The sequence below is a fragment of the Salmo salar genome, chromosome ssa01 (genome assembly GCF_905237065.1).
Source record: "Salmo salar chromosome ssa01, Ssal_v3.1, whole genome shotgun sequence".
Lineage (NCBI taxonomy): Eukaryota > Metazoa > Chordata > Actinopteri > Salmoniformes > Salmonidae > Salmo > Salmo salar.
The window spans coordinates 170,694,186-170,714,908 of record NC_059442.1 but is presented as its reverse complement, the minus strand read 5'-3'; the positions used below and the strand labels follow the sequence as shown (position 1 = coordinate 170,714,908).

Sequence of the window (20,723 nt, the reverse complement as noted above, 5' to 3'; positions counted from 1 at the left end):
GAGGTGGAAACTGAGCTTCACTTCCTAACCTCCTGCCAAATGTATGACCATATTAGAGACACATATTTCCCTCAGATTACACAGACCCACAAAGAATTCAAAAACAAATCCAATTTTGCTAAACTCCCATATCTACTGGGTGAAATACCACAGTGTGACATCACAGCAGCAAGATTTGTGACTTGTTGCCACAAGAAAAGGGCAACCAGTGAAGAACAAACACCATTGTAAATACAACCCATATTTATGTTTATTTATTTTCCCTTTTGCACTTTAACTATTCGCACATCGTTACAACATTGTATATAGACATAATATGACATTTGAAATGTCTTTATTGTTTTGGAACTTCTGTGAGTGTAATGTTTACTGTTCATTTTTATTGTTTATTTCACATTTGTTTATTATCCATTTCACTTGTTTTGGCAATGTAAACATATGTTTCCCATGCCAAAAAAGCCCCTTAAATTGAAATTGAAATTGAATTGAGAGAGAGAGAGAGAGACAGAGAGAGAGAGAGGTTCAAATCTCTTGTACTCTAGCCAGGGAAGTTTTGAATGAAACCTTTTAGCTCGGCTTCTCCTTATCTTCACCATCTCATCTGAGCATGACATGCTTTCTGTGTCATGTGAGGACGACCCTCAGAATGGTGGGGTATTTTCTGTGTCATGTGAGTCAACCCTCAGAATGGTGGGGTATTTTCTGTGTCATGTGAGTGAACCCTCAGAATGGTGGGGTATTTTTTCTGTGTCATGTGAGTCGACCCTCAGAATGGTGGGGGTATTTTCTGTGTCATGTGAGTCGACCCTCAGAATGGTGGGGTATTTCACGCTAGTCGCCTGTACCTGAGATCTAACCCTAACCCGGCCCAGGGCTCACCTGTACCTGAGATCTAACCCGGTCCAGGGTTCACCTGTACCTGAGATCTAACCCTAACCCGGTCCAGGGCTCACCTGTACCTGAGATCTAACCCTAACCCGGTCCAGGGCTCACCTGTACCTGAGATCTAACCCTAACCCGGTCCAGGGCTCACCTGTACCTGAGATCTAACCCTAACCCGGTCCAGGGCTCACCTGTACCTGAGATCTAACCCTATCGCGCCCAGGGCTCACCTGTACCTGAGATCTAACCCGGCCCAGGGCTCACCTGTACCTGAGATCTAACCCTAACCCGGTCCAGGGCTCACCTGTACCTGAGATCTAACCCTAACCCGGTCCAGGGTTCACCTGTACCTGAGATCCAACCCGGCCCAGGGCTCACCTGTACCTGAGATCTAACCTTACCCGGCCCAGGGCTCACCTGTACCTGAGATCTAACCCTAACCCGGTCCAGGGCTCACCTGTACCTGAGATCTAACCCTAACCCGGCCCAGGGCTCACCCTGTACCTGAGATCTAACCTAACCCGGCCCAGGGCTCACCTGTACCTGAGATCTAACCCTAACTCGGCCCAGGGCTCACCTGTACCTGAGATCTAACCCTAACCCGGCCCAGGGCTCACCTGTAGCCTGAGATCTAACCCGGCCCAGGGCTCACCTGTACCTGAGATCTAACCCTAACCCGGTCCAGGGCTCACCTGTACCTGAGATCTAACCCTAACCCGGTCCAGGGCTCACCTGTACCTGAGATCTAACCCTAACTTTCGGTCCAGGGTTCACCTGTACCTGAGATCTAACCGTGCAACCCGGTCCAGGGCTCACCTGTACCTGAGATCTAACTTTAACCCGGCCCAGGGCTCACCTGTACCTGAGATCTAACCAACCAGGTCCAGGGCTCACCTGTACCTGAGATCTAACCCTAACCCGGGTCCAGGGCTCACCTGTACCTGAGATCTAACCCTAACCCGGTCCAGGGCTCACCTGTACCTGAGATCTAACCCTAACCCGGTCCAGGGCTCACCTGTACCTGAGATCTAACCCTAACCCGGTCCAGGGCTCACCTGTACCTGAGATCTAACCCTAACCCGGCCCAGGGCTCACCTGTACCTGAGATCTAACCCTAACCGGTCCAGGGCTCACCTGTACCTGAGATCTAACCCTAACCCGGTCCAGGGCTCACCTGTACCTGAGATCTAACCCTAACCCGGCCCAGGGCTCACCTGTACCTGAGATCTAACCTAACCCGGTCCAGGGCTCACCTGTACCTGAGATCTAACCCGGTCCAGGGCTCACCTGTACCTGAGATCTAACCCTAACCCGGCCCAGGGCTCACCTGTACCTGAGATCTAACCCTAACCCGGTCCAGGGCTCACCTGTACCTGAGATCTAACCCTAACCCGGTCCAGGGCTCACCTGTACCTGAGATCTAACCCTAACCCAGTCCAGGGCTCACCTGTACCTGAGATCTAACCCTAACCCGGTCCAGGGCTCACCTGTACCTGAGATCTAACCCCTAACCCGGTCCAGGGCTCACCTGTACCTGAGATCTAACCCTAACCCGGTCCAGGGCTCACCTGTACCTGAGATCTAACCCTAACCCGGCCCAGGGCTCACCTGTACCTGAGATCTAACCCGGTCCAGGGCTCACCTGTACCTGAGATCTAACCCCGGTCCAGGGCTCAACTGTACCTGAGATCTAACCCTAACCCGGTCCAGGGCTCACCTGTACCTGAGATCTAACCCTAACCCGGTCCAGGGCTCACCTGTACCTGAGATCTAACCCGGCCCAGGGCTCACCTGTACCTGAGATCTAACCCTAACCCGGCCCAGGGCTCACCTGTACCTGAGATCTAACCCTAACCCGGTCCAGGGCTCACCTGTACCTGAGATCTAAACCGGTCCAGGGCTCACCTGTACCTGAGATCTAACCCTAACCCGGTCCAGGGCTCACCTGTACCTGAGATCTAACCCTAACCCGGTCCAGGGCTCACCTGTACCTGAGATCTAACCCTAACCCGGCCCAGGGCTCACCTGTACCTGAGATCTAACCTAACCCGGTCCAGGGCTCACCTATACCTGAGATCTAACCCGGCCCAGGGCTCACCTGTACCTGAGATCTAACCCTAACCCGGCCCAGGGCTCACCTGTACCTGAGATCTAACCTAACCCGGCCCAGGGCTCACCTGTACCTGAGATCTAGCCCTAACCCGGCCCAGGGCTCACCTGTACCTGAGATCTAACCCTAACCCGGCCCAGGGCTCACCTGTACCTGAGATCTAACCCTAACCCGGCCCAGGGCTCACCTGTACCTGAGATCTAACCCTGACCCGCCCAGGGCTCACCTGTACCTGAGATCTAACCCTAACCCGGTCCAGGGCTCACCTGTACCTGAGATCTAACCCTAACCCGGTCCAGGGCTCACCTGTACCTGAGATCTACCCTAACCCGGTCCAGGGCTCACCTGTACCTGAGATCTAACCCTAACCCGGCCCAGGGCTCACCTGTACTGAGATCTAACCCTAACCCGGCCCAGGGCTCACCTGTACCTGAGATCTAACCCGGTCCAGGGCTCACCTGTACCTGAGATCTAACCCTAACCCGGTCCAGGGCTCACCTGTACCTGAGATCTAACCCGGCCCAGGGCTCACCTCTACCTGAGATCTAACCCGGCCCAGGGTTCACCTGTACCTGAGATCTAACCCTAACCCGGTCCAGGGCTCACCTGTACCTGAGATCTAACCCTAACCCGGCCCAGGGCTCACCCTGTACCTGAGATCTAACCCTAACCCGGTCCAGGGCTCAACTGTACCTGAGATCTAACCCGGTCCAGGGCTCACCTGTACCTGAGATCTAACCCTAACCCGGCCCAGGGCTCACCTGTACCTGAGATCTAACCCTAACCCGGCCCAGGGCTCACCTTTACCTGAGATCTAACCCTAACCCGGTCCAGGGCTCACCTGTACCTGAGATCTAACCCGGCCCAGGGCTCACCTGTACCTGAGATCTAACCCTAACCAGGTCCAGGGCTCACCTGTACCTGAGATCTAACCCTAACCCGGTCCAGGGCTCACCTGTACCTGAGATCTAACCCTAACCCGGCCCAGGGCTCACCTGTACCTGAGATCTAACCCTAACCCGGTCCAGGGCTCACCTGTACCTGAGATCTAACCCGGTCCAGGGCTCACCTGTACCTGAGATCTAACCCCTAACCCGGCCCAGGGCTCACCTGTACCTGAGATCTAACCCTAACCCGGTCCAGGGCTCACCTGTACCCGAGATCTAACCCTAACCCGGTCCAGGGCTCACCTGTACCTGAGATCTAACCCTAACCAATTCAGGGCTCACCTGTACCTGAGATCTAACCCTAACCCGGTCCAGGGCTCACCTGTACCTGAGATCCTACCCTAACCCGGTCCAGGGCTCACCTGTACCTGAGATCTAACCCCTAACCCGGTCCAGGGCTCACCTGTACCTGAGATCTAACCCTAACCCGGCCCAGGGCTCACCTGTACCTGAGATCTAACCCGGTCCAGGGCTCACCTGTACCTGAGATCTAACCCGGTCCAGGGCTCAACTGTACCTGAGATCTAACCCTAACCCGGTCCAGGGCTCACCTGTACCTGAGATCTAACCCTAACCCGGTCCAGGGCTCACCTGTACCTGAGATCTAACCCGGCCCAGGGCTCACCTGTACCTGAGATCTAACCCTAACCCGGCCCAGGGCTCACCTGTACCTGAGATCTAACCCCTAACCCGGTCCAGGGCTCACCTGTACCTGAGATCTAACCGGTCCAGGGCTCACCTGTACCTGAGATCTAACCCTAACCCGGTCCAGGCTCACCTGTACCTGAGATCTAACCTAACCCGGTCCAGGGCTCACCTGTACCTGAGATCTAACCCTAACCCGGCCCAGGGCTCACCTGTACCTGAGATCTAACCCTAACCCGGTCCAGGGGCTCACCTATACCTGAGATCTAACCCGGCCCAGGGCTCACCTGTACCTGAGATCTAACCTAACCCGGCCCAGGGCTCACCTGTACCTGAGATCTAACCTAACCCGGCCCAGGGCTCACCTGTACCTGAGATCTAACCCGGCCCAGGGCTCACCTGTACCTGAGATCTAACCTAACCCGGTCCAGGGCTCACCCCTGTACCTGAGATCTAACCCTAACCCGGCCCAGGGCTCACCTGTACCTGAGATCTAACCCCTAACCCGGCCCAGGGCTCACCTGTACCTGAGATCTAACCCTAACCCGGCCCAGGGCTCACCTGTACCTGAGATCTAACCCTAACCCGGTCCAGGGCTCACCTGTACCTGAGATCTAACCCTAACCGGTCCAGGGCTCACCTGTACCTGAGATCTAACCCTAACCCGGTCCAGGGCTCACCTGTACCTGAGATCTAACCCTAACCCGGCCCAGGGCTCACCTGTACTGAGATCTAACCTAACCCGGCCCAGGGCTCACCTGTACCTGAGATCTAACCCGGTCCAGGGCTCACCTGTACCTGAGATCTAACCCCTAACCCGGCCAGGGCTCACCTGTACCTGAGATCTAACCCGGCCCAGGGCTCACCTTTACCTGAGATCTAACCCTAACCCGGTCCAGGGCTCACCTGTACCTGAGATCTAACCCGGCCCAGGGCTCACCTGTACCTGAGATCTAACCCTAACCAGGTCCAGGGCTCACCTGTACCTGAGATCTAACCCTAACCCGGTCCAGGGCTCACCTGTACCTGAGATCTAACCCTAACCCGGCCCAGGGCTCACCTGTACCTGAGATCTAACCCTAACCCGGTCCAGGGCTCACCTGTACCTGAGATCTAACCCGGTCCAGGGCTCACCTGTACCTGAGATCCAACCCTAACCCGGCCCAGGGCTCACCTGTACCTGAGATCTAACCCTAACCCGGTCCAGGGCTCACCTGTACCTGAGATCCAACCCTAACCCGGTCCAGGGCTCACCTGTACCTGAGATCTAACCCTAACCCAGTCCAGGGCTCACCTGTACCTGAGATCTAACCCTAACCCGGTCCAGGGCTCAACCTGTACCTGAGATCCTACCCTAACCCGGTCCAGGGCTCACCTGTACCTGAGATCTAACCCTAACCCGGTCCAGGGCTCACCTGTACCTGAGATCTAACCCTAACCCGGCCCAGGGGCTCACCTGTACCTGAGATCTAACCCGGTCCAGGGCTCACCTGTACCTGAGATCTAACCCGGTCCAGGGCTCACCTGTACCGAGATCTAACCCTAACCCGGTCCAGGGCTCACCTGTACCTGAGATCTAACCCTAACCCGGTCCAGGGCTCACACCTGTACCTGAGATCTAACCCGCCCAGGGCTCACCTGTACCTGAGATCTAACCCTAACCCGGCCCAGGGCTCACCTGTACCTGAGATCTAACCTAACCCGGTCCAGGGCTCACCTGTACCTGAGATCTAAACCGGTCCAGGGCTCACCTGTACCTGAGATCTAACCCTAACCCGGTCCAGGGCTCACCTGTACCTGAGATCTAACCCTAACCCGGTCCAGGGCTCACCTGTACCTGAGATCTAACCCTAACCCGGCCCAGGGCTCACCTGTACCTGAGATCTAACCCTAACCCGGTCCAGGGCTCACCTATACCTGAGATCTAACCCGGCCCAGGGCTCACCTGTACCTGAGATCTAACCCTAACCCGGCCCAGGGCTCACCTGTACCCGAGATCTAACCCTAACCCGGCCCAGGGCTCACCTGTACCTGAGATCTAACCCGGCCCAGGGCTCACCTGCACCTGAGATCTAACCCTAACCCGGTCCAGGGCTCACCTGTACCTGAGATCTAACCCTAACCCGGCCCAGGGCTCACCTGTACCTGAGATCTAACCCTAACCCGGCCCAGGGCTCACCTGTACCTGAGATCTAACCCTAACCCGGCCCAGGGCTCACCTGTACCTGAGATCTAACCTAACCCGGTCCAGGGCTCACCTGTACCTGAGATCTAACCCCTAACCCGGTCCAGGGCTCACCTGTACCTGAGATCTAACCCTAACCCGGTCCAGGGCTCACCTGTACCTGAGATCTAACCAACCCGGCCCAGGGCTCACCTGTACTGAGATCTAACCCTAACCCGGCCAGGGCTCACCTGTACCTGAGATCTAACCCGGTCCAGGGCTCACCTGTACCTGAGATCTAACCCTAACCCGGTCCAGGGCTCACCTGTACCTGAGATCCTAACCCGGCCCAGGGCTCACCTCTACCTGAGATCTAACCCGGCCCAGGGTTCACCTGTACCTAGATCTAACCCTAACCCGGTCCAGGGCTCACCTGTACCTGAGATCTAACCCTAACCTGGCCCAGGGCTCACCTGTACCTGAGATCTAACCTAACCCGGTCCAGGGCTCACCTGTACCTGAGATCTAACCCGGTCCAGGGCTCACCTGTACCTGAGATCTAACCCTAACCCGGCCCAGGGCTCACCTGTACCTGAGATCTAACCCTAACCCGGCCCAGGGCTCACCTTTACCTGAGATCTAACCCTAACCCGGTCCAGGGCTCACCTGTACCTGAGATCTAACCTAACCCGGTCCAGGGCTCACCTGTACCTGAGATCTAACCCTAACCCGGCCCAGGGCTCACCTGTACCTGAGATCTAACCCTAACCAGGTCCAGGGCTCACCTGTACCTGAGATCTAACCCTAACCCGGCCCAGGGGCTCACCTGTACCTGAGATCTAACCCTAACCCGGTCCAGGGCTCACCTGTACCGAGATCTAACCCTAACCCGGTCCAGGGCTCACCTGTACCTGAGATCTAACCCTAACCCGGTCCAGGGCTCACCTGTACCTGAGATCTAACCCAACCCGGTCCAGGGTTCACCTGTACCTGAGATCTAACCATAACCCGGCCCAGGGTTCACCTGTACCTGAGATCTAACCCTAACCCGGTCCAGGGCTCACCTGTACCTGAGATCTAACCCTAACCCGGCCCAGGGCTCACCTGTACCTGAGATCTAACCCTAACCCGGTCCAGGGCTCACCTGTACCTGAGATCTAACCGTAACCCGGTCCAGGGCTCACCTGTACCTGAGATCTAACCGTAAACCCGGTCCAGGGCTCACCTGTACCTGAGATCCAACCCTAACCCGGTCCAGGCTCACCTGTACCTGAGATCTAACCTAACCCGGTCCAGGGCTCACCTGTACCTGAGATCTAACCCTAACCCGGTCCAGGGCTCACCTGTACCTGAGATCTAACCCTAACCCGGTCCAGGGCTCACCTGTACCTGAGATCTAACCCGGTACAGGGTTCACCTGTACCTGAGATCTAACCCTAACCCGGTCCAGGGCTCACCTGTACCTGAGATCTAACCCTAACCCGGCCCAGGGCTCACCTGTACCTGAGATCTAACCCTAACCCGGTCCAGGGCTCACGTGTACCTGAGATCCTAACCCGGCCCAGGGCTCACCTGTACCTGAGATCTAACCTAACCCGGTCCAGGGCTCACGTGTACCTGAGATCTAACCCTAACCCGGTCCAGGGCTCACCTGTACCTGAGATCTAACCGTAACCCGGTCCAGGGCTCACCTGTACCTGAGACCTAACCTAACCCGGCCCAGGGCTCACCTGTACCTGAGATCAACCTAACCCGGTCCAGGGCTCACCTGTACCTGAGATCTAACCCTAACCCGGCCAGGGCTCACCTGTACCTGAGATCTAACCCTAACCCGGTCCAGGGCTCACCTGTACCTGAGATCTAACCCTAACCCGGCCCAGGGCTCACCTGTACCTGAGATCTAACCTAACCCGGTCCAGGGCTCACCTGTACCTGAGATCTAACCCTAACCCGGTCCAGGGCTCACCTGTACCTGAGATCTAACCCTAACCCGGTCCAGGGGCTCACTGTACCTGAGATCTAACTCCTAACCCGGTCCAGGGCTCACCTGTACCTGAGATCTAACCTAACCCGATCCAGGGTTCACCTGTACCTGAGATCTAACCTAACCCGGTCCAGGGCTCACCTGTACCTGAGATCTAACCCTAACCCGGCCCAGGGCTCACCTTTACCTGAGATCTAACCCTAACCCGGTCCAGGGCTCACCTGTACCTGAGATCTAACCCTAACCCGGCCCAGGGTTCACCTGTACCTGAGATCTAACCCGGCCCAGGGCTCACCTGTACCCTGAGATCTAACCTTAACCCGGTCCAGGGTTCACCTGTACCTGAGATCTAACCCCTAACCCGGCCCAGGGCTCACCTGTACCTGAGATCTAACCGGTCCAGGGCTCACCTGTACCTGAGATCTAACCCTAACCCGGTCCAGGGCTCACCTGTACCTGAGATCTAACCCTAACCCGGCCCAGGGCTCACCTGTACCTGAGATCTAACCACCCGGTCCAGGGTTCACCTGTACCTGAGATCTAACCCGGTCCAGGGCTCACCTGTACCTGAGATCTAACCCTAACCTGGTCCAGGGCTCACCTGTACCTGAGATCTAACCCTAACTTCGGCCCAGGTCACCTGTACCTGAGATCTAACCCTAACCCGGCCCAGGGCTCACCTGTACCTGAGATCTAACCCGGTCCAGGGCTCACCTGTACCTGAGATCTAACCCTAACCCGGTCCAGGGCTCACCTGTACCTGAGATCTAACCTAACCCGGTCCAGGGGGCTCACCTGTACCTGAGATCTAACCGTAACCCGGTCCAGGGTTCACCTGTACCTGAGATCTAACCCTAACCCGGCCCTGTACCTGTCTGATCTTGCTCCTCCTCTCTGTCTCATCTTGCTCCTCTCTCTCTCTGTCTCTCTCTCTCTCTCTCTCTCTCTCTGTCTGTCTGTCTGTCTGTCTGGCTGTCTCTCTCTCTGTCTCTCTCTCTCTTTCTCTCTCTCTCTCTCTCTCTGTCTCTCTCTCTCTCCCTCTCTAGGCAGCCAGACTGTCCTCTCTAGGCAGCCAGACTGTCCTCTCTGGGCAGCCAGGTTTGTCTGTGACGACCAGTCTCTATAGCCAGCCTGTCCTCTCTGGGCAGCCAGTTCTTCCCACTGTCCTCTCTGAGCACCTCAGACAGTGGTCAGATAGTCTGCCACCATGTACTGTCTGTTTAGAGACAAATAACATTGAAGTTTACTTAGATTTTTGTGGTGTCTTTCCAATAGGTGAAACATTTTTATTTTTGTTTTGTGATGATTTTGTTGGGCCAGATGTTCTGAGTGCTGTCCTGAGGCTCTATGGGGTTGGTTTGGGTTGGTGAACTGAGCCTCAGAACCAGCTGGCTGACTGCTGTCCTGAGGCTCTATGGGGTTGGTTTGGGTTAGTGAACTGAGCCTCAGAACCAGCTGGCTGACTGCTGTCCTGAGGCTCTATGGGGTTGGTTTGGGTTAGTGAACTGAGCCTCAGAACCAGCTGGCTGAGTTCGGCTGTCCTGAGGCTCTATGGGGTTGGTTTGGGTTAGTGAACTGAGCCTCAGAACCAGCTGGCTGAGGGCTGTCCTGAGGCTCTATGGGGTTGGTTTGGGTTAGTGAACTGAGCCTCAGAACCAGCTGGCTGAGTGCTGTCCTGAGGCTCTATGGGGTTGGTTTGGGTTAGTGAACTGAGCCTCAGAACCAGCTGGCTGAGTGCTGTCCTGAGGCTCTATGGGGTTGGTTTGGGTTAGTGAACTGAGCCTCAGAACCAGCTGGCTGACTGCTGTCCTGAGGCTCTATGGGGTTGGTTTGGGTTAGTGAACTGAGCCTCAGAACCAGCTGGCTGAGTGCTGTCCTGAGGCTCTATGGGGTTGGTTTGGGTTAGTGAACTGAGCCTCAGAACCAGCTGGCTGAGGGGTCTCTTCTCTGGTTTCATCTCTTGACGTTGTAGAGCTGTGATGGAATGTTTTGGGGTGATTGTTTTTAGATGGCTGTAAAATTTGATGGCTATTTTTTTCTATTCGAATGAGGAGGGGGTATTGGCCCAATTCTGCTCTACATGCGTTATTTGAGTTTTTCTTTGCACTTGCAATACAGTCTTGCAAAACTCTGCATGCAGTATTTCAATTGGATGTTTGTCCCATTTGGTGAATTCATTATTAGAGAGTGGACCCCGTACTTCACTGCCCAATAGAGCAATTGGTTCTATAACTGATTGGAACATTTTGAGCCAGATTCTAATTGGAATTTCTATTTTAATGTTCCTTTTAATGTAATAGAATGCTCTTCTTGCTTTGTCTCTCAGCTCGTTCACAGCCCTGTGAAAGCTTCCTGTGTTAGTGATATTTAGTCCTAGATATGTGTCGTTTTAGGTGTGTTCTAATACAACTGTGTTCAAATAGAATTTATATTTGTCATCCTGATTTCCGGACCTTTTTTGGAATATCATTATATATATTTTTTTTAGGTTTAACGGTCAGAGCCCAGGTCTAACAGAACCTGTGATTAACGGTCAGAGCCCAGGTCTGACAGAACCTGTGGTTAACGGTCAGAGCCCAGACAGAACCTGTGGTCGGTCAGAGCCCAGGTCTTAACAGAACCTGTGGTTAATGGTCAGAGCCCAGGTCTGACAGACCCTGTGGTTGGTCAGAGCCCAGGTCAGACAAGAACCTGGGTCGGTCAGAGCCCAGGTCAGACAGACCCTCTAGTGGTTAAGAGTCAGAGCCCAGGTCTGACAGAACCTGTGGTTAACGGTCAGCAGCCCAGGTCTGACAGAACCTATGGTTAGCGGTCAGAGCCCAGGTCATTGAACAGACCCTGTGGTTAACGGACAGAGCCCAGGTCTAACAGAACCTGTGGTTAACGGTCAGAGCCCATGTCTAACAGAACCTCTGTGAAGACCGATCTAGGTGCTGCTGTAACCCCTCTTTAGTGGGGAGACAGCAGCACCAGGTCATCTGTCTACAGCAGACCCTCCTTAGTGGGAGACAGCAGCACCAGGTCATCTGTCTACAGCAGACACTTGATTTCAGTGTTGTGTCGGGTGAGACCAGGTGCTGCCGATTCTTCTAATGTTTTTGCCAGTTCATTAATGTCGATGTTAAATTGTGTTGGACTTATTGGGCAGCCCTGTTTCACTCCCCGTCCCTGAGAGAAGACGTCTGTTTGCTTGTTGTTAATTCATTAATGTAGATGTTAAATAGTGTTGGACTTATTGGGCAGCCCTGTTTCACTCCCCGTCCCTGAGAGAAGAAGTCTGGTTACTTGTTGCCAATTTTAACCGCACATTTGTTTTTAGTGTACATTGATTTAATAACATCATATGTTTTCTCTCCAATACCACTTTCTATTAGTTTATAAAAAAAGACCTTCGTGCCAAATTTAATCAAATGCTTTCTTGAAATCTACAAAACATGAGTACATTTTGCCTTTGTTTTGGTTTTACTTGTTTGTCAATTAGAGTTTGGAGGGTGTAAATGTGGTCTGTTGTACGATCATTTTTAGAAATCCAATCTGGCTTCTGCTCAGGACGGTATGTTCGTCAAGGAAATGGTGTAGTCTGCTATTTATAATACTGCAGAGAATTTACCCCAAGTTGATGTTGACGCAAATTCCTCTGTAATTATTTGGGTCAAATTTGTCTACATTTTTATAGATTGGTGTGATCAATCCCTGGTTCCAAATATCGGGGGAAATACCTGCAGTGAGGATAATGTTGAAGAGTTTGAGTATAGCCAAATTGAATTTGTGGTCTGTATATTTGATCATTTCATTTAAAATACCATCAGCACCACAGGCCTTGTTGGGTTGGAGAGAGTGCATAGTTTTTCCAATAATTCTTCTTCTGTAATTGTCCTGATTGACTGCTGATTCAAGATTTGTAATTTTTCTTGTTTTTTTGTTCTGGGCTCTTTTTATGCTGTGAGTTTCACATATCCCCATTTTGGAGAGCCAATTCCTCCTGACGAGATTTGTTTTAATTTATTCCAATTCTCCCAGAAGTGGTTTGATTCTATGGATTCCTCAATTCCATCCAGCTGTTTCTAATGTGCTGTTCCTTTATTGTTCTCAGGGTGTGTTTGTATTGCTTCAGTGTTTCCCCATATTGAAGGCGTATATTTTTGTTGTCTGGTTCTCTGTGTTTTTGATTAGATATATTTCTCAACACTTTCTGTCACGTCCGTTTGAAGGAGTAGAGGCACAGTGTGGGTTGGGTTCATCATATTTTAATTAACGTGAACCAGCAAAACAATAAACAAAACACAACGAACAAACAGTCTTGCAGGCTACTCACAACTATGCAAAAACAACTTCCCACAAAAGACAGGTGGAAAAGGGGCTACCTAAGTATGGCTCTCAATCAGCGACAACGATGTACAGCTGTCCCTGATTGAGAGCCATACCAGGCCAAAACAAAGAAATACAAAACATAGAATGAACATAGAAATAGAAAATATAGAACACACATCAAAACCCCTGAAACACACAAAACAAACACCCCCTGCCACGCCCCCGACCAAACTACAATGACAAATAACCCCTTATACTGGTCAGGACGTGACACTTTCTTAGATTTTTTGCAATCATTATCAAACCATTTTTCATTTTCTGTTATTTCTGGTTTGCTCTTATGCTTCTTTAGATTAGTCAAGGAGGCTAATTTATCAAATATAAAGTTTATGTTCCAAACGGCCAAATTTACACGTTTGTTGCTGAAGGAGAATGTTCAGGCTAAAAAGTTGTCCAGGAGAGATTGTATTTTTTGGCTACTAATTGCTTTTCTGGTAGATGTCTGTACTGTTTGCACTCCATCTATAGGCCTGTTTAGTACCATGTCATTTACTGGGCTGTGATGCTTCATGGTTTGGGTTCCGCTCTTCTCAGATTCACTGGGATTTTACTGTGGTCTGAGAGAGGTGTTAGTGGGCTGACTGTGAAGGCTCTGAGAGACTCTGGGTTTAGGTCAGTGGGCTGACTGTGAAGGCTCTGAGAGACTCTGGGTTTAGGTCAGTGGGCTGACTGTGAAGGCTCTGAGAGACTCTGGGTTTAGGTCAGTGGGCTGACTGTGAAGGCTCTGAGAGACTCTGGGTTGAGGTCAGTGGGCTGACTGTGAACGCTCTGAGAGACTCTGGGTTGAGGTCAGTAGGCTGACTGTGAACGCTCTGAGAGACTCTGGGTTTAGGTCAGTGGGCTGACTGTGAAGGCTCTGAGAGACTCTGGGTTTAGGTCAGTGGGCTGCACTGTGAAGGCTCTGAGAGACTCTGGGTTTAGGTCAGTGGGCTGACTGTGAAGGCTCTGAGAGACTCTGGGTTTTAGGTCAGTGGGCTGACTGTGAAGGCTCTTAGAGACTCTGGGTTTAGGTCAGTGGGCTGACTGTGAAGGCTCTGAGAGACTCTGGGTTGAGGTCAGTGGGCTGACTGTGAACGCTCTGAGAGACTCTGGGTTGAGGTCAGTAGGCTGACTGTGAACGCACTGAGAGACTCTGGGTTTAGGTCAGTGGGCTGACTGTGAAGGCTCTGAGAGACTCTGGGTTTAGGTCAGTGGGCTGACTGTGAAGGCTCTGAGAGACTCTGGGTTTAGGTCAGTGGGCTGACTGTGAAGGCTCTGAGAGACTCTGGGTTTAGGTCAGTGGGCTGACTGTGAAGGCTCTGAGAGACTCTGGGTTTAGGTCAGTGGGCTGACTGTGAAGGCTCTGAGAGACTCTGGGTTTAGGTCAGTGGGCTGACTGTGAAGGCTCTGAGAGACTCTGGGTTTAGGTCAGTGGGCTGACTGTGAAGGCTCTGAGAGACTCTGGGTTTAGGTCGGTGAGGAAGTAGTCTACAGTACTGCCTGCCAAGGGATGAGCTGTAGGTGTACCCTACCGTAGAGTCCCCCTCGAAGCCTACCATTGACTATGTACATACCCATTTTTTGTTTTTCCCTTTGTCCTAGTTGTTTCTGTGGGGGTATGTGGGGAGGAAAGGTTGTTGCTTCCCTGGTAGGTGTTTATTATCTCCATGACTGTTAATAGTGTCTTGTTCTTCTGCTGTTCTACCATTCAGGTCTCCACAGACCAGTACGTTGCCTTGGGACTGAAAGTGACTAATCTCCCCCCTCTAGAATGGAGAAACTCTCTTCATTGAAGCAGGGTGACTCTGAGGGGGGAATGCAATGTGGCACAGAGAAGACGTTTTTATCTGTTAAGATTGCCTCCTTGTTAATTTTTAACCAGATAAAGAATTCTCCTGTTTTGATCAATTCGATTGAATTAATTAGTTCAGATTTATACCATATTACCATTCCCCCTGAGTCCCTGCCCTGTCCTGAGTCCCTGCCCTGTCCTGAGTCTCTGCCCTGTCCTGAGTCTCTACCCTGTCCTGAGTCTCTGCCCTGTCCTGAGTCTCTGCCCTGTCCTGAGTAAACCTGAGTCTCTACCCTGTCCTGGAGTCTCTGCCCTGTCCTGAGTCTCTGCCCTGTCCTGAGTCTCTGCCCTGTCCTGAGTCTCTGCCCTGTCCTTAGTCTCTGCCCTGTCCTGAGTCTCTGCCCTGTCCTGAGTCTCTGCCCTGCCCTGAGTCTCTGCCCTGTCCTGAGTCTCTGCCCTGTCCTGAGTCTCTGCCCTGTCCTGAGTCTCTGCCCTGTCCTGAGTCTCTACCCTGTCCTTAGTCTCTGCCCTGTCCTGAGTCTCTGCCCTGTCCTGAGTCTCTGCCCTGTCCAACATTCCAACATGCAACGTAAAAAGATTTCATAACAGTTTTTTTCTTTACCTTCAAAATGAGACAAACACTCACAATCCAACAAGAACTATTAAAATAGTTTTTTTTCTTCAGTTAAAGTAAACTCTTTATTATGCAAATGTGATTTTGTTTATTGTTTAAGATAGCATTGTGTCATGCCACTTGGGTGGATGTAGTGTGAGGAGGGTGGAGTTGTTGTGCTCGTGTTACCATGACCCTCGGCCTATCACATGTGAGCATCCATGACCCTCGGCCTATCACATGTGAGCATCCATGACCTCGGCCTATCACGTGAGCATCCATGACCCTCGGCCTATCACGTGAGCATCCATGACCCTCGGCCTATCACATGTGAGCATCCATGACCCTCGGCCTATCACATGTGAGCATCCATGACCCTCGGCCTATCACATGTGAGCATCCATGACCCTCGGCCTATCACAGGTGAGCATCCATGACCTCGGCCTATCACATGTGAGCATCCATGACCCTCGGCCTATCACATGTGAGCATCCATGACCCTCGGCCCTATCACATGTGAGCATCCATGACCCTCGGCCTATCACATGTGAGCATCCATGACCCTCGGCCTATCACATGTGAGCATCCATGTCCCTCGGCCTATCACAGGTGAGCATCCATGACCCTCGGCCTATCACATGTGAGCATCCATGACCTCGGCCTATCACATGCGAGCATCCATGACCCTCGGCCATATCACATGTGAGCATCCATGTCCCTCGGCCTATCACAGGTGAGCATCCATGACCCTCGGCCCTATCACATGTGAGCATCCATGTCCCTCGGCCTATCACATGTGAGCATCCGCGACCCTCGGCCTATCACATGTGAGCATCCATGACCCTCGGCCTATCACATGTGAGCATCCATGACCCTCGGCCCCTATCACATGTGAGCATCCATGACCCTCGGCCTATCACATGTGAGCATCCATGACCCTCGGCCTATCACATGTGAGCATCCATGTCCCTCGGCCTATCACAGGTGAGCATCCATGACCCTCGGCCTATCACATGTAAGCATCCATGACCCTCGGCCTATCACATGTGAGCATCCATGTCCTCGGCCTATCACATGTGAGCATCCATGACCCTCGGCCTATCACAGGTGAGCATAGTAGACTCAGCATGTGTTTAATGTCACTCATTTGGTTAGTGGGGCTGGGCCAGTTGCTCCTCTCACAGCCTGTGCGTAGCTCTGCCTGCTGGGCTGTGGCTCCTCCAGGTGTGGGTCTGCGGTGGGAGGCCCCGTCTGGGTGGCTCTGAAGCTGGGCTGTGGTGGGCATTGAGGTTGGTGGTGCTGTGGTCGTGGCTGGGGGGTTCAGGTGCTGGTCCGGGGGGTTGTCTGTGCTGTGGTGGGCATTGAGGTTGGTGGTGCTGCGGTCATGGCTGGGGGGGTCCTGGGTGCTGGTCCGGGGGTTATCTCTGTGATCTCAGAGGGGTAAAGATTTCTCCGCTGTTGCTGGGTGGAGAGGTCGGGCTGCGGTTTAAAGCGACGATCCTTGAGAGTCTTGGCAAGGATGGGGACTGTCTCCTGTACAGGTGAACATGGTCATAGAGACAGTCCAGATGGAGGGTGGGGATGGTGGGCCAGGTGTACATTGGGTCATGGCACAGTCCAGATGGAGGGTGGAATGGTGGCCAGGTGTACATTGGGTCCAGGGCACAGTACCGGGAGAGGCTGGCGTTTATTCTTTGGATTGTAGCAGGGGTGGAAGTCCTTCCTCTGTAGAAGTGTTGACACCATGATTCTTGAGTTGGGGAAGATTGCGGAGGCCTTCTCAATCCCTCCCCGTAGTGAAATGGCCACCCCTCACCTGCTGAGCACGCAGGTCGTTGCTCTCTCTCTGTTTCTCTCTCTCTGTTTCTCTCTCTCTGTTTCTCTCTCTCTCTCTTGTTTCTCTCTCTCTTTCTCTCAATTCAATTCAATTCGCTTTATTGGCATGGACGTAACAATGTACATATTGCCAAAGCTTATTTTATCTCTCTCTCTCTGTGTTCTGTCTCTGTCTCTCTCTCTCTGTCTCTCTCTCTGTTTCTCTCTCTCTGTTTCTCTCTCTCTCTGTGTATCTGTCTCTGTCTCTCTCTCTCTCTCTCTCTCTCTGTCTCTCTCTGTCTCTCTCTCTCTCTCTCTCTCTCTCTCTCTCTCTGTTTCTCTCTCTCTGTTTCTCTCTCTGTGTATCTGTCTCTGTCTCTCTCTCTCTCTGTTTCTCTCTCTCTCTCTCTCTCTGCTCTCTCTCTGTGTCTCTGTCTCTCTCTCTCTCTTTTCTGTCTCTCTGTTTCTCTCTGTCTCTGTATCTCTGTGTCTCTCTCTCATCACTAGCACCACATTCAAGTTTAAGCGGTGAGAAGAATGAGCACTATCCACACTGCGCCTTGGTCTGTTCAAAACGACGCCTGTGACGGAACCACCCACCAAAAAGAAGACCAAGCAGCGTGGGAGGAGGTATTTGGAGTCATGGACCTGGGAGGAGATACTAGATGGGGCAGGACCGTGGACAAGACCGGGAGAGTATCGCCGCTCGCCGGAGGACATAGAGGCAGCGAGGCGGAACGGCGATACTGGGAGGAACGGCTGGGACGGCAAGAGGGCTGAGAAGCAGCCGGGGAGGTTTGGCTAGGTCAGGGGAGCCCTGACCTAACTTCCCGGGCGTACAGGAGAGAGCCGTGGAGTAAACCGAAGCCAGTCATGGAGTCAAGCACGGAGCTTGACGCGAGATTCGGAGGGAAGTACTGACGGAGAGGGCACACGGAGCAGGCGCGTCAGAGGGGCGAGCGATGCATTTCGGTGTGATGCGCACTATCTCGCCCATACGCACGCACAGTCCCGTGCGGTCGGTACAGGCTCCTCAGCATTGCCGTGCGAGAGTTGGCCGGCAGCCAGGGAGAAGTGCCCCGAGCTCAACGTATCTGGTCTCCAGTGCGTCTCCTCGGCCCAGTTTATCCTGCGCTTGCTCTACGACGGCAGCCCTCATTCTCCAGCACAGCCCCAGTTCGGCTCCTGTCGGCGCTCCGCCTACCGGGCTAAAGTCACCATCCAGCCAGGACGGAGTGTGCCAGCCCTGAGCTCCAGACCTCCGTGCACTCACGGCCCAGTGTGCCCCGTGTCTGCTCTGCGCACCCTGAAGTCTCCCCCAGTCCGGGGAGACCAGTTCCAGCTCCACGCAGGAGGCCTCCAGCGACGCTCCTCAGCCCGGAGCCTCCAGCTACGCCTCCTCAGCCCGGGAGCCTCCCGAGATGCTCCTCAGCCCGGAGCCTCAGCGACGCCCTCAGCCCGGGAGCCTCCAGCGACGCTCCTCGGCTCCGGAACCTCCAGCGACGTTCTCAGCCCGGAGCCTCCAGCGATAGCTCCTCAGCCCGGAGCCTCCAGAGATGCTCCCATCAGCCCGGAGCCTCCAGCGACAGCTCCTCAGCCCGGAGCCTCAGCGACGCTCCTCAGCCCCTGAGCCTCCAGCGCGGCCCCTCAGCCCGGAGCCTCCAGCGACGCTCAGTCCGGAGCAGCCAGCGATGCTCCTCAGCCCGGGCCTTCAGCAGCGGTCTGCAACCCAGAGCCTTCAGAGGTGGTCTGCAACCCAGAGCCTTCAGAGGTGGTCTGCAACCCAGAGCCTTCAGAGGTACATGGTCCGCATGCCCGGATCCTCCAGCAGTGGTCGGCAGCGCAGAACGGGGGCTACGCCCCGAAGCCGGAGCCGCCTCCGTAGCTGGAGGATTAGCGAAGGGTTTGGTGTAGCGCAGGAGCCGTCGTAGACGGTGGCTACCCTCCCTCCCCTCCCTTTAGGTTTGGGGTTGTTTTTGTGGGTTTTTTGTTTGGGGTGCAGTCGGGTCTGCACCTTCGGGGGCGGTACTGTCACGTCGACCAGTGAAAAGGGTCATTTGCCATAGTAGAATGGTTGGGCGTGGCAGGGGGCGCAGGGGCGTGGCAGGGGGCGTGGCGGGGGGGTTGTTTTGTGTGTTTTGGGGTTTGTTTGTTTCTAGGGGAATTTGTTCTAGTTTTCTATTTCTATGTTTTGTTTTCCATGTTTGGGCAGTATGGTTTCCAATCAGAGGCAGGTGCCCGTTGTCTCTGATTGGAAGCCATACTTAGGCTGTTTTCCTTTGGGTTTTCGTGGGTGTATTATTTTCTGTTTAGTTATTGTACCTGACGGAACTGTTTGTCGTTTGGTTATTTTGTTTCAGTGTTCTCTCAAAATAAATGAAGAATGAGCACTATCCACGCTCGCCTTGGTCTGTTCAAAACGACGCCTGTGACAGCTCATCTCCCCTCTCTCTCTTGTTCTCTCACACCAACACCTGACATGGATGCATCCCATAATGGTATTCTATTCCCTATGTAGTGCCCATAGTTATATGGTTGATCTGGTTAAAAGCAGTGCACTATAAAGGGAATAGGTTGCGGAAATCTCTGTGACGTACGGTGAGTGGGCATGGTTAGACTGCTGTCTGTGTCTGGCAGGGCAGGGAGATTGAAACAGAGACTGAAACAGAGAACTGTGTTTATATTTCAGGTCACTTCCTGGGCAACAACACAGTGATTGATGTGCTGAGGAGTCAGGGCTATGAAGTGGAACACACTCCTGCAGGGCAACCCATTAGCAGGTAATGATACACACTCCGCTGTCCTCACCACGACCACACCACCCGCCTCTCTACCCTCCCCAGTATCTACCTCGTTTAATACCACCCTCTCGTACTCTTTTACAAGCCTCCTGTCTCTCAATTCAATTTCAATTCAATTAAAAGGGGCTTTATTGTCATAGGAAACATATGTTAATATTGCCAAAGCAAGGTTTCTACACTACTTTCTCTTCCATCTACAGTGGGGAGAATAAGTATTTGATACACTGCCGATTGTGCAGGTTTTCCTACTTACAAAGCATGTAGAGGTCTGTCCTTTTTATCATAGGTACATTCAACTGTGAGACGGAATCTAAAATCAAAAATCCAGAAAATCACATTGTATGATTTTTTAAGTAATTAATTTGCATTTTGTTGCATGACATAAGTATTTGATCACCTACCAACCAGTAAGAATTCGGCTCTCACAGACCCGTTAGTTTTTTTTTAAGAAGTTCTCCTGTTCTCCACACTCATTACCCGGTATTGAACTGCACCTGTTTGAACCCCGTTACCTGTATAAAAGACACCCGTCCACACACACCTCAATCAAACAGACTAACCTCCACAATGCCTAACATCTGAGAGCTGTATAAGGACACCAGGGATAAAATTGTAGACCT

The 20,723-nt window shown here is 53.0% G+C and overlaps 1 protein-coding gene across 1 annotated transcript in view; it reads left to right on the top strand.

The window, feature by feature from the left end:
- LOC123726671 (metalloprotease TIKI1) overlaps nucleotides 1–20,123 on the top strand; it is a 129,892-nt gene extending 109,769 nt beyond the window's left edge. The window contains exon 5 of the mRNA XM_045694083.1: nucleotides 19,992–20,123. Coding sequence (XP_045550039.1) covers nucleotides 19,992–20,086 — 95 coding nt within the window. The 3' untranslated portion in view covers nucleotides 20,087–20,123. The remainder of the gene's footprint in view (nucleotides 1–19,991) is intronic.
- The last annotated feature ends 600 nt before the right edge of the window (nucleotides 20,124–20,723 follow it).